General features: G+C 38.4%; 1 protein-coding gene across 4 annotated transcripts in view; it reads left to right on the top strand.

Annotated features, from left to right (window-relative positions):
- Window positions 1-14,496, top strand: part of SETDB1 (SET domain bifurcated histone lysine methyltransferase 1) — a 30,488-nt gene that overhangs the window by 605 nt on the left and 15,387 nt on the right. For all 4 annotated transcript variants that reach the window (XM_033859943.2, XM_019919736.3, XM_019919734.3 and 1 more), the window contains exons 2-5: window positions 607-877; window positions 1,573-1,724; window positions 12,677-12,711; window positions 13,641-13,740. In XM_033859943.2, the coding sequence (XP_033715834.1) occupies window positions 618-877; window positions 1,573-1,724; window positions 12,677-12,711; window positions 13,641-13,740 (547 nt within the window). In that variant the 5' untranslated portion in view covers window positions 607-617. The remainder of the gene's footprint in view (window positions 1-606; window positions 878-1,572; window positions 1,725-12,676; window positions 12,712-13,640; window positions 13,741-14,496) is intronic.

The raw sequence follows: 14,496 nt of genomic DNA, 5'->3' as shown, positions 1-14,496 counted from the left end.
TTTGAATTGTCGATTTTAGGTAGCCACGGTTTATTCCCAAATTGCTTTATTTCCTTTTACTTTGGGGAAACCTCTTTGCTGCAAGCTTTTCTGTCCTTAAGTATTATACTTTTCAAACAGAAAATTTCCACACAAAAGCAAAGTAATGTAAAGGGAAAAGTAATTAAAGAGAAAACAACGAATTAGGGAGTTGTAGACCAAACCCCTCCAGGTGGGGAGTATTTGTTCAAATTAGGCAGAGCGTGCAAACAAAGATTTATCTCATTAGTCAATTAAAGAACACAGGCCACAGAAATATCTTCCTCAATAAACTGGTTCTCTTCAGTTTCCTAAAACATTGTTTTCGGTAGCTCCCTGTTGCATAATATATGTCTTCCGTGCCCTCTCAAACTTTTGCATTTTATTCAGGCCTATAGTCTGTAGCCTACAGGAGATGAGAACTCTACAAAATCTCAGCATCAGATACTGGAGAATGGGGAAAGAGAACTAACTACGTATATTTGAGTAACAAGTAGCAGAGTAGGAATGAGTTTTATTAGGGGACTGAAATTCTCTATTGCAGTCATAATAACTCCAAAAGTAATTCTAGTTTCCTGCTCCATGTAGAGGACAACAGTATGTCCTCCCTCCCTGGGTGCATTGGTTTGGATGCAGCAACAGCTGCAGTGGAGTCTGAAGAGATTGCAGAGCTGCAACAAGCAGTGGTTGAGGAGCTGGGTATATCTATGGAGGAACTTCGGCAGTTCATTGATGAAGAACTGGAAAAGATGGACTGTATACAGCAGCGCAAGAAGCAACTAGCAGAGTTGGAGACATGGGTAATACAGAAGGAATCTGAGGTGGCCCATGTTGACCAGCTGTTTGATGATGCATCCAGGTAAGAACCACATAGGAAATAGGAGGAAATCTACCTATTGGCAGACATTTTTAAAGTAGTATAATTGTTCATGACATTGTACACTTTGTACTTTAGAAGGTACAGATATGTAGAATCTTACTCTTCCTCAAGGGTGAAGGGCCATAATCTGACCTCACAACCACCCATATAATATAATATTCATCTATCAGAGGCTAATATGCTCAACAGTAGGGGAGTCCAAGTCTTGACTCCCTTCCCCTTCTTTATACGTCACTCTACTTCAGAGCAATTGTTTTGTTTTCTTAGTAGAATCATCTAGGGAGTGCATATTATAAAAACTTGCTGTTTTATGTAACTGCGAAGTTTTAATAAGTTCCTAGAGCCCTGTTTCTACTCCTAAACCCCCAGAAGATTTGTTTCTCCTGCCCTAGTTGTCACTTAGAACATATTTTCAAATAACAACAAGGTAAATAATGAGGTAAGGTTGAAAGGACTGTGCTTTGGGCTTATTTTGGATTTTTGAAGAACTAGTCTGGAAACCACTATTTAAACATTTTTCTATGGGATAAGCATTTAAAATTCAAAACAGAGACACTTTGGAATATGGCCTGTTTAAATAGAGGTCAGTGTATACTGAAATATATATAAATTCTAATAGCTTTTACACCTGCTTCTGCTGGCTTTGACCTTTTCTACGTGTGTTCCAATATTAGGGCAGTGACTAATTGTGAGTCTTTGGTGAAGGACTTTTACTCCAAACTGGGACTACAGTACCGGGACAGTAGTTCTGAAGATGAAGCTTCCCGGCCTACAGAAATAATTGAGATTCCTGATGAAGACGATGATGTCCTCAGTATTGATTCAGGTAAGAGATGAGGCTATGGACAGGAAAATCTCAGGATTAAAATTGAAATGTGGGAAGATGAGCAAATAGAAGATAAAAGAGAGGAGAAACCATTCTTACTAATTCCATATTCCTAACTGTTGGACTTGTCTGTTACAGAAAAAAAAAAGATTGTTAGTATTGATATCATAGATTTTCACTTCTTGCTACTTCCTGATTGAATTATTCTCCTTTCCCCATTCTATGTAACCTGTATTCTGAATTCCCTTGTTTTTCTTTATAGGTGGCATTAGCACCTATGTATATATCTCAAAACAGATTATTTGGTTTTGTCTATTCTTTAACAGTTTTTTGTTTGTTTTTAGTTTATTAATTTATTTTTGGCTGTGTTGGGTCTTCGTTGCTGCGCACAGGCTTTCTCTAGTTGCGGCGAGTGGGAGCTACTCTTTGTTGCGGTCTGCGGGCTTCTCATTGTGGCTTTTCTGTGTTGTGGAGCACAGGCTCTAGGCACACGGGCTTCAGTAGTTGTGACACACGGGCTCAGTAGTTGTGTCTCTCAGGCTGTAGAGCGCAGGCTCAGTAGTTGTGGCGCACGGGCTTGGTTGCCCCGTGGCACTTGGGATCTTCCCAGACCAGGGATCAAACCCGTGTCTCCTGCATTGGCAGGTGGATTCTTAACCACTGCGCCACCAGGGGAGTCCCTGGTGTGTAAGTCTTAATGTCCACATTATGTTTCATGTCTGTTGGATACTCCACCTAGGAGTGGAATTGGTAAGTCTTAGGTAAGTGTATGTTTGAGTTTTTAAGAAATCGCTATTGTGTTTTCCAAAGTGGCCATATCATTTTACATTTCCCCTAGCAAAGTGGAATTGTAGCTTTTTTTTTTTTTTTTGGCCATGCTGCGTGGCTTGTGGGATCTCTGTTCTCCAACCAGGGACTGAACCCAGGCCACAGCAGTGAAAGCCGGAATCCTAACCGTTAGGCCACTAGGGGACTCCCTCACATTGTGATTGTAGTTTGCATGTTCTAAAGACATTGAGCATCTTTTCACATACTTATCTGCCATTTATGTATGTTCTTTGAGGAAATAGCTATTCAAATAGTTTTGCCTTTTTTAAAAAATTGGATTGTCTTTTTATTATTGACTTTTCTAAGTCAATATATATAAGTCTTCTGACTTATTATACTTTAGGTACAATTCATTTATCAGACCTATTTTACAAACATTTTCCCAGATGTGGTCTTTTCATTTTCTTAATGGTGTCTTTTGAAGAATAAAAATTCTTAACGTAAGAGCTGAGGGTAGTTGGTTGGTTTGTTTTGCTTATGGCTATCCAGTTGTTCCACCACCATTGGTTGAAAAGACTATTCTTTTGGTATCCTTGTCAAAAATCAGCTGGCTATATGTTGTAGTTGAGGGTCACATTGAACTAAATGTTTATTTTTATACCAGCACCACACTGTCTTAATTACTGTAGCTTTACAGTAAGTATTAAAATCACTTAGTGGAAGTCCTCCAAATTCATTTGTATTTCATATATAATCCAAATAAATTTTAGCATCAGCTTATCAGTTTCCTAGAATTTTTTTGTGGCTCCCTTAGGATTTTCTATACATTAGACCATGTTGTCTGCAAATAGTTATTTTACTTCTTCCTTTCTAATCTAGATGTCTTGTGTTTTTCCCGTGCCTTATTATGCTTGCTAGAACCTCCAGTATGATGTTAAAAAAAGAGCAGACATCCTTTCCTTGTTCCTGATTTTATCAGGGAAGCATTTTATGTTTAGTCATTAATTATGATGTGAGCTGTAGGTATCCTTTATCAGGTTCAGAGAAGTTGCTTCTATTCCTAGTTTGCTGAGAGTTTTTGTAATAGCTGGATTCGATTTCAGATTTTGTCAGCTACTTTTTCTCTGTTGTCCTCAGGTGATCATATGGCTTTTGTCCTTTATCCTATTAATAGGATGTATTACAATAATTATTTTTTATATGTTAAACCAATCTGTTGTTCCTGGAATAACTCTCCCATCCCCACCCCCCACTTTGTCTTAGTGTATAATCCTTTTTATATGTTGCTGTATTGGATTTGCAAATGTTTTAACAATTTTTGCACATATGTTTGAGGGCTATTGGTTTGTAGTTTTATTGTGATGTCTTTGGCATTGGTAGCAGGGTAATATTGGCCTTATAAGATGAGTTGGGAGGTGTTCCTTCCTCTGAGTTGTGTGGAATGGTATTATTTCTTCCTTAAATGTTTGATAAATTAAGCAATGAGACCATCTTGGCCTGGACTTTTCTTTGTGGAAAGATATTTTTTAAGTAAGCTTTTTAGTTTGGAATCATTTTAGATTTATGGAAAAAATGCAAAGGTAATAGAGAGTTACTGCATACCTTTCACCAGTTTCTTCTAATGTTAATGTTACCATGGTATATATTGGTCAAAACTAAGAAACAAACATTGGTACATTACTTTTATCTAAACTCCAGACTTTATTCAATTTCTGGACTTCTTCTGTTCCAGGATCCAATCCAGGATATCACATTGAATTTATCGTGGGAAGATAAATCATTAATCCATTTTCTTTACCTGATATATCTATTTTAATATAATCACTAATCTATTTTCTTTACCTGAAATGTCTATTTAGATTTTCAGTTTCTTCTCAAGTTGATTTTGTTCATTTGTGTCTTTCTAGGAATTTGTTCACTTTATCAAAGTTGTCTAAATTATTGCCATAAAGTTGTTCATAGTATTCCCTTATGATCCTTTTTAATTTCTGTAGGTTCTGTAGTGATGTCCCTTTCATTCCTGATATTGGTTATTTAGATCTCCTCTTTTTTTTCTTGATTAGTCTAGATACAGGTTTATCAATTTTTGTTCTTTTACAAGGAACCAGTATTGGGGATTCATTGATTTATTTTTGCTACTGTTTCTCTGTTTTCTATTTCATCGATTTCTACTCTGATCTCTATTTTCTTCCTTCCACTTTTTTTGGGTTTGATTTGCTCTTCTTTTTCTAGTTTCTTAAAGTCAAAGCTGAGACTATTGACTTTAGACCTTTCTTTCTTTCTAATATAAACATTTAAAGCTATAAATTTCCCTCTGAGCATGCTTTGCTGCATCTCATAAATTTTTATGTTGAATTTTCATTTTCATGTAACTCATACATTTTAATTTCCTTTGTGATTTTTTTCTTTGACCTTGGGTTTCCTTTTTAACTAGGCACTCTTGGGTCCTCTTTGCATATGCATATTTTAGCAGTCACCCAAAAATGTATAGAGAATTTATCTAAGCCTGTCTGTGACTCTCTCATTTTCAGAATCTCCTGGTTAAATTTACTGGTTTGCCGCTTACCCTAAACAAGAGCTACAACCTCAAATTAGCAAATCTGCTTGTTATGGCTAGCACCTCAGTGATAAAGCTACAGTTTTTGCCCACCAAGCTAGAGGTGGAGCAGGGATGGGAGCTGCCCCAGGCAAGAGATCCATAGACTCCCACCTTTGTTACCAGAAGATTTAGCAGTTTTTCAGGGATACTTATCAATCTATTGTTTGCCTTTGGTCAAATTTCCAGTGTCCTAAAATGATTTTTTTTTAATTTTTTGGCTGCATTGGGTCTCCGTTGCTGCACAGACTTTCTCTAGTTGCAGCGAGCTGGGGCTCCTCTTCATTGCAGTGCATGGGCTTCTCACTGTGGTGGCTTCTCTTGTTGCAGAGCACGGGCGCTAGGCGCACAGGCTTCAGTAGTTGCGGTGCATGGGCTCAGTAGTTGTGGCTTGCGGGCTCTAGAGCTCAGGCTCAGTAGTTGTGGTGCATGGGCTTAGTTGCTCTGCGGCGTGTGGGATCTTCCCGGACCAGGGATCAGTCCCATGCATTGGGAAGGGGATTCTTAACCACTGTGCCACCAGGGAAGTCCTGAAATAATTGCTTTTGACAATTTTGTCCAGTTTTATAGTTGTTTTCTGCATAGGGGGATTGTCTAATCTTGTCACATCACTATTACCAGAAGTGCTGTAGTTTTGCCTGTTTTTGAACTGTATAAATGGAATCTTAGACACTGTATGCATTCTTCCATGACATCTTCAACATCATGCTGATGTGTGATGCTTGGTTCAGCTGCTACTGCAGTATGGTGTTGTTCCATTATGTGAATATGCCACAGTTTATCTAGTCTCCGAACAGTTGACATTTCATTTGTTTTCAGTTTTTTTGCAATTGTAAATAATGCCCTAAATATTCTTGTAAATGATTCTTGATGCACATGTGCAAGAATCTTTTTAGGATATCCTAGGGTACTGTAAGAGTGGAGTTGCTAGTTCTTAGGATATAGAATTTTCAACCTTGCTGGATAATTAGTGACCAAACAGCTTTCCAAAATGGTTGTGCCAATTTATATTTATACCACCAGTGGCTGAGAGTGACCTGTGTTCCACATCCTTGACAACACTTAGCACTCTCATTTTAAAATTTGATTTCCCTGTCTACAGATGAACTTGGGAATCTTTTCATGTGTTTGTGAGTCATCTGTAGGTTTTCTTTGTTATGTCTGTTCATGTATCTTGCTCATTTGCTCAACTGTTTTTTTTAATTCATAGGAAGTCTACCTATTATTCCTATAATTATAATTACTAATCCTTTGCAGTTATAAAATGCACATATCACTCCAACCTTATGTCTTGTCTTTACTTTTTATGTTATTTGTTAATAAACAGAAGTTCTAACGTTAACATTTTCTTTTATGGTCATTGCTTTTTATATCCTTACTGCCCTGAGTCTATAAAGATCTTCTTTTACATTGCCTTTGAAAGTTTCATAGTTTTGTCTTTCACATTTAAGTCTTAATTCCAAATGGAATTTCTTTTTTTCTTTTTTTCATATTGTTCTTAAACAATTTCCAGCACCATTATTGAAATGTGTCCCCTCCTATTGATTTACATTGCCTACTCTATCATAAATTATTTCCATATATTTGTGTGGGTTTGTTTCTGGACTTTCTGTTCTGTTTCACTGGTCTGTCATTTCCTCCTGTTTCAACTCTATAGAGCCTATCACTGTGGCTTTATAATATCTTTTAACTCTAGTAACCTCAGTTTCTTGTTCTTCTTCACAGATGTCTTGGTTCTTTTTCACCTGTTGTGCTTATATTTATATTGAGAGTTAGCTTGTCATGTTCCCCACTTCCCCCCCACCAATAAAAACCCCCAAACCATTGACGTTATCACAAGATTAATTTAGGAATAGTTGATAATTTCATGGTATTTGACTCTCCTATACAAAGATCATTTATGTAGTCCTTAACATTTTTCAGGAGGGTTGATTAATTTTCTCCACGGAAAGCTTGCACGTCTTCTGTCAGATTTATTCCCAACTACCATTTTCAGTAGCCACAAAAAATATCTTTTTTAAGAAAATACATTTCCAGGGGCTTCCCTGGTGGTGCAGTGGTTGAGAGTCTGCCTGCTAATGCAGGGAACACGGGTTCGAGCCCTGGTCTGCGAGGATCCCACATGCCGCGGAGCGACTAGGCCCGTGAGCCACAACTACTGAGCCTGCGCGTCTGGAGCCTGTGCTCCACAACAAGAGAGGCTGCAATAGTGAGAGGCCCATGCACCGCAATGAAGAGTGGCTCCTGCTTGCCACAACTAGAGAAAGCCCTCGCACAGAAACAAAGACCCAACACAGCAAAAATAAATAAATTAATATCCTTCTTTAAAAAAAAAAAGAAAATACATTTCCAACTAGTTGCTGCTGGTATATAGACATGCAGTTGACTTTTGCATATAGATTTTTGTATCTGACAATCTTATTAAATTTTTATTTCTATGATTTCATTTAAGTTTTCTATGTAGACTGTCATCTGAAAATAATTGCAGTTTTTCCTCCTTTCCTATACTTATGGCAGATAAGTCTTGTTATTCTTGTCATATTTCACCAGCTAAGACCTTTATTATAATGTTAAATGGGAGTAATGATGATGACAAGGACTTCCTTGTCTTGTGGCTTGTTTGGTGGTTATTTTTGGTTGTTTCGTTTTTGATAGGTAAGAAGTGGATTTATTTAGAGAGAAACACACTCCACAGACAGAGTGTGGGCCATCTCAGAAGGCGAGAGCAGCCCTTGTGGCTTGTTTTAAAGGGCATGTTTTCATCTTATACTATTTTTTTTTTTTCATCTTATACTATTAAGGCTGATTGCTTGTTACAGGTTTTCGAAGATGTCATTTGTCAGGTAATAGAACTTGTCCCATATTTTTAGTTTGCTGGGAGTTTTTATCATGAGTAGATGTTGATTTTATTGGACATACTTTATATATCTAGTAAAATTATTATGTGAATATTTTTCTTTAAATCACTAAGTTTTCCAACCTTATAGTCCTTGGATGACTCCAACTAAATATATCGTTTTTAAACATTTCTGGATTTGTTGTGCTGATATTTAGGATTTTTGCATCTTCTCTTTTATAACAGAGATAGGCCTATAATTTTTTTTTTTGGTACTACCCTTCTGTGATTTTAATATTGAGATTTTGATGGCCTTGTAGAATGGAATAGGCAGTATTTCTTCTTTTAATTCTTGGGAAGTGTTTGCAAAATTGGAATTATGTACCCCTTGAGCGTTTGATAGAATTTGCCTATGAAGCCATCTAGGTATCTATTTACTTTGTGCAAAGCTTTTCTATTTCTTTGAGTCAGATTTGGTAACTTGTAATTTTCTGGTAATTTATATTTTTTCTTAAGTATTCAATTTATTGGTATAAAGTTTCTGCTTATATTTTTAGCAAAGCTGGACATTTATTTCAGACCTTTCGTACAGATGACTATACTCCCTCATGCTCCCTCTGTCCTGTTCCTCATGTCTTAACTTGGTGACTTAGAGTTCTGGAGATGACTGATGGTAATGGTTGCACAGTGACATGAATGTACTTAATACCACTGAACTGTACACTTAAAAATGGTTAAGATGGTAAATTCTGTGTTATGTATATTTTGCCACAATAAAAAAATTGGGGGAAAAAAGAATCAGATTTGTAGGTCCTGATGGGGAATACTTCCCTAGTAATTTTAAGTGTGGAGATAAAAAGCAACATAAAAACTGCATGAAGGGGACTTCCCTGGTGGTCCAGTGGTTAAGAATACGCCTTCCAATGCAGGGGATGCAGGTTCAATCCCTGATTGGGGAACTAAGATCTCACATGCTGTGGGGCAGCTAAGCCTGTGCGCCTCAACCAGAGAGCCTGCGTGCCGCAAACTACAGAGCCCACGAGCTCTAGAGCATGCACACTCTGGAGCCTGTGCACCACAACTAGAGAATCCCGTGTGCCACAACGAAGAGCCCACGCACCATAACTAAAGATCCTGCATGCCACAACAAAGATCCCGTGTGCTGCAACTAAGACCCAATGCAGCCAAAAATAAAAACAAAAAAACTGCATGTTGGGACTTCCCTGGTGGCACAGTGGTTAAGAATCTGCCTGCCAATGCAGAGGACACGGGTTCGAGCCCTGGTCCAGGAAGATCCCACATGCCATGGAGCAACTAAGCGCATGTGCCACAACTCCTGAGCCTGTGCTCTAGAGCCCGCGATCCACAACTACTGAGCCTGTGTGCCACAGCTATTGAAGCCCGCACACCTAGAGCCCATGCTCCACAACAAGAGAAGTCATTGCAATGAGAAACCCATGCACTGCAACGAAGAGTAGCCCCCGCTTGCCACAAATAGAGAAAGCCTGTGCACAGCAACGAAGACCCAGTGCAGGCAGACATACATACATACATACATACATACATACATACATAAATTTATTTTAAAAAAAACGTGCGGGCTTCCCTGGTGGTGCAGTGGTTGAGAGTCCGCCTGCCAATGCAGGGGACACGGGTTCGTGCCCCGGTCTGGGAAGATCCCACATGCCGCGGAGCGGCTGGGTCCGTGAGCCATGGCCTCTGAGCCTGTGAGTCCGGAGCCTGTGCTCCACAACGGGAGAGGCCACAACAGTGAGAGGCCCACGTACCGCAAAAAAAAAAAAAAAAAAAAAAACCTGCATGTTGAGTGTGAGTAAAAGGATGAAGGCAGGATAGAATACATATGTAACTTTGCAGAATATCTTTGGCTGCAAAAGATACTGTTAATATTGGTTATTTCTGAGGCAAGTAACGAGAAGCAGGGGCAGGAGGAAGACTTATTTTTGATTGTGTGTCCTTTTATAATGTTTGAATTTTTTACCACATGAATGTATCTAAATATATTTTAAAGGTAAAAATCCCTGCAAGATTAATAACCGTCCGTCCTTAATTTGTCCTCAAATATAGAACATGTGTTTTGAAGCCTTTTACAGTTGTGGAGTTCTAAGATAACAGATATTAATCATATGCCATAGTCACAGTTCTTTGAGGAATGTGTGCACATGCACAGATGTGTCTGTGTATTCTCTCCAAGGTTGAGTTCATATCAAATAAATAATTTTGTATCCTAACTTTTAAAACTTAATATATATCATTAGCATTGCCTCGTGTTATTGAAGATTCTTTATGAACCTCATTTAGATATGTTGTAGTTTATTTAACTATTTTTGTTATTTTCAGAAATGTACATTGCTTTCCATTTTTGTTTTTATTTATTTAGTTATTTTTGCTACTTTTCCCCCCCCCAGTTTTATTGAGATATAATTGACAAATAATATAGTATTAGTTTAAGGTATAAGACATAAGGATTTGATATGTATGTTTATTGCAAAATGATTACCACCATTGCCTTTTTTAATTTTAATTTATTATTTGGCTGCGTCAGGTCTTAGTTGTGGCTTGTGGGATCTTCATTGCAGCATACGGGATCTTTTGGCGCAGCATGCGGGCTTCTCTCTAGTTGTGGTGCGCGGGCTACAGAGCGCATGGGCTCAGTAGTTGCAGTGTGCAGGTTTAGTTGCTCCACAGCATGTGGGATCTTAGTTCCCCGACCAGGATCAAACCAGCGTCCCCTGCGTTGGAAGGTGGATTCTTAACCATTGGACCACCAAGGAAGTCCCCCCATTTTTAAATATACGTTATAAATATCTAAAATTTCACTGTACGATACAGTAGCCACTATCCACATGTGGCTATTTAAATTATGTGAAATGTGGGAATTCCCTAGCAGTCCAGTGGTCAGAACTCCACACTTTCACTGCCAAGGGCCCAGGTTCAATCCCTGGTCAGGGAACTAAGATCCCGCAAGCCATGTGGTGTGACCAAAAATAAAAAAATATGTGAAATGTGAAGCCTAGTATTTTCCAGAATGTATAAAGAACTCTTACAACTCAAGAATAAAAAGACAAATGACCCAATTAAAAATGGGCAAAAGATTTGAATAGATATTTCTTCAGAGAAGATGTGAAAATGACCAATAAGTATATGAAAAGATGTTCAACATCATTAGTTGTTAAGGAAATGCAAGTCAAAACTACTTTATACTTACTAGGATAGCTGTAGTTAAAAAGATAGACAGTAATAAGTGTTGACAAGGATGTGGAGAAATTGGAATCCTCTAAATTGCTGGTGGGAATGTAAAATGGTACAGCCAGTTTGGACAAATCTTTCAGTTCCTCAAAAGGTTAAACCTTATGGCCTAGCAATTCCACTCCTAGCCATATACCCAAGAGAAATGAGAACATATGCCCACATAAAAACTGATATTCAAATGTGCCTGTCAACATTATTCATAACAGCCAAAAAGCGGAAACAACCCAAATGTCCATCAACTGATGAATGGATAAATAAAATATGGCATAGCCATACAATGGAATATTATTCAATCATATAAAGGAATGAAGTGCTGATAAATGTTGCAACATAGATGAATCTGATATGATGCACCACATATAATATGACTCCGTTTATATGAAATATCCAGAATAGGCAAATCCATAGAGACACAAAGTAGATTAATGTTTGCTGGGGGTTGTGGGAAGGGTGGAATGGGGAGTGAGTGCTAATAGGTATTTTCATCACTCCGGAAAGAAACCTCATACTCATTAGTGGGGTTTCTTTTCAGGGTGATGAAAATGTTCTAGAATTAGATAGTGGTGGTGGTTGTACAACCTTGTGAATACACTAAAAACCACTGAATTAAACATTTTAAATGGGTAAATTTCTTGGTATGTGAATTATACCTGATTTTAAAAGAATTTTTAGTAAAATTTAAAGTTCATTTCATGTGCTTAGTAGCCAAATTTTAACATATTAGACAGTGTAGATACAGAACATGTTTATCATAGCAGGAAGTTCTGTTGGACAGCACTACTCAAGAAGAAACATTTTTGCTTAATTCACTGACTATATTTCACTTTTCAAATCATTCAAATAACCCATAAATTATTGTTATAAGAATTCAAATATTTGGGCTTCCCTGGTGGCGCCATGGTTAAGAATCCGCCTGCCAATGCAGGGGACACGGATTTGAGCCCTGGTCTGGGAAGATCCCACATGCCATGGAGCAACTAAGCCCACATGCCACAACTGCTGAGCCTGTGCTCTAGAGCCCGCGAGCCACAACTGCTGAGTCCGTGTGCCACAACTACTGAAGCCCAAGCGCCTAGAGCCTGTGCTCAACAAGAGAAGCCACCACAATGAGAAGCCCATGCACCACAACGAAGAGTAGCCCCCGCTCGCCGCAACTAGAGAAAGGCCACGCACAGCAACAAAGACCCAATGCAGCCAAAAAATAAAAATAAACAAATTTAAAAAGAGAGAATTCAAATATTTGAAAATCCCACAGAATATCACCTGTCCCAGTACTTTATCCCCAGGTAAGCACTGTTACCTATTTGCTGTGTATCTTTCTAAATGCTTTTGGTACTTTCACATAGATATGTATATCTATATCTAGTTTTCAGTTGTTATCAATAATGTTTCCATGGTAATCCTGTTAAGTAGCTTAGTTCTTGATTTCTTGGAAATTCTTATGTGTAAGTCCCTTACACTCAGAGTTTTTCTCATCTGTAGGTGATGCTGGGAGCAGAACTCCAAAAGACCAGAAGGTAAGTTGGGATGGGTAAGAGAAGGGTGAGAGATAAGAATATGAAAATGGGAGAAACTTTTGGCCTGACCATTCGGTCAGTTCAGCTATCAGCATATAATCGTTCACCCTGCATAATCAGCCCTATGGGTTGCAGTTCTCTAATAGGTGTTAAAAGAATGCAAAAGTTTCTTATAGATGCATGCACTGAGTGCTGTATGAATGTAGAATTTGGCAGTTAAATTAGTCAAGGATAGCTTCCTAAAGCTGATTTCTGAACCAGATTTGTAAGAAAGGGCAGGTTTTGCCTGATAAAGTAACTATAAGCTTCTAAACATAACTCATTCTATTTTGCTTTTTAAAAGACAAGTTCTTATGCTGGAGAACTGGTGCTACATATATACAATGGAATATTACTCAGCCATAAAAAGAAATGAAATTGAGTTATTTGTAATGAGGTGGACCTAGAGTCTGTCATACAGAGTGAAGTAAGTGAGAAAGAGAAAAACAAATACTGTATGCCAACACATATATATGGAATCTAAAAAAAAAAAAAAAAAGGTTCTGATGAACCTAGGGGCAGGACAGGAATAAAGATGCAGATGTAGAGAATGGATGTGAGGACACAGGGAGGGGGAAGGGTAAACTGGGATGAAGTGAGAGAGTAGCATTGACATACATACACTACCAAATGTAAAATAGATGGCTAGTGGGAAGCAGCTGCATCGCACAGAGAGATCAGCTTGGTGCTTTGTGACCACCTGGTGGGGGGGGGATAGGGAGGGTGGGAGGGAGAGGATATGGCGATATATGTATACATATAGCTGATTCACTTTGTTGTACAGCAGAAACTAGCACAACATTGTAAAGCAATTATATTCCAATAAAGATGTTAAAAAAGAACCGGTGCTACTATTTTAAAACTTGATTCCCTCATCCCTTTCCTTACAGCTCCGTGAAGCTATGGCTGCCTTAAGAAAGTCAGCTCAAGATGTCCAGAAGTTCATGGATGCTGTCAACAAGAAGAGCAGTTCCCAGGATCTACACAAAGGTTAGAGTCAGGAGGCACCTCGGTATAGGTGCGGGCATGAAATCCTACAAAGAGATTTCATGGATAACTGGCTTTGTTTTAGCATTTCAGAATCCTTCTTCACCTCTGTTTGGTTCTTTTAACACCACAGATTTTCCTTGCTGTCTGCTTGTCGTTTCTCCCCCTGCTGAACAGCTTACGGGATCTTAGTTCCCCAACCACGTATTGAACCTAGGCCCACGGCAGTGAAAATGCAGAGTCCTAACCACTGGACCACCGGGGAAGTCCCTTGGCTTAAGTCTTTTGTCTTCTGGTTTTCTACTGTGTGATGGCTTTGTCCAAATACCTTTTTAGCTCTATGTTCGTGATTTCTTCTTCCAGATGAAGGTTAAAGAGAAGAGAGTAACTCAAACCCTTAAAAAGAGGTCTGAGGGAAGCTTTGTAGAGTGTGGCTGTTAAGAGATCCCTCCCAGGAATATGTTTTATAAAATGCTACGTGGCATTTAATGAGTGGTAATTAATGTTATTAATAAGGAGTTGGAAATACTTGGTTAAAGTGAGATGGTCTTGAGTTACATGTGAATTTCAATTCAAGTTTTTCCTGTTAGCATAAACAGTTGATTCGACTGTGTCTTATATTTCTGCCCTTGGCCAACAGAGCAGTAAAAGTGGCTAAGGATCAAAAGATTACCCCACTTGCCCCAATAACCCAGTACTTTCTTTATTTTTCCATTCTTTCCCCAGTCTATGCCATATCTCTTTATGCTTTCTTCCTAG

The sequence above is a fragment of the Tursiops truncatus genome, chromosome 1 (genome assembly GCF_011762595.2).
Source record: "Tursiops truncatus isolate mTurTru1 chromosome 1, mTurTru1.mat.Y, whole genome shotgun sequence".
Taxonomy (NCBI): domain Eukaryota; kingdom Metazoa; phylum Chordata; class Mammalia; order Artiodactyla; family Delphinidae; genus Tursiops; species Tursiops truncatus.
The sequence above is the reverse complement of the archived record's forward strand: the minus strand, read 5'-3'. Positions and strand labels throughout refer to the sequence as shown.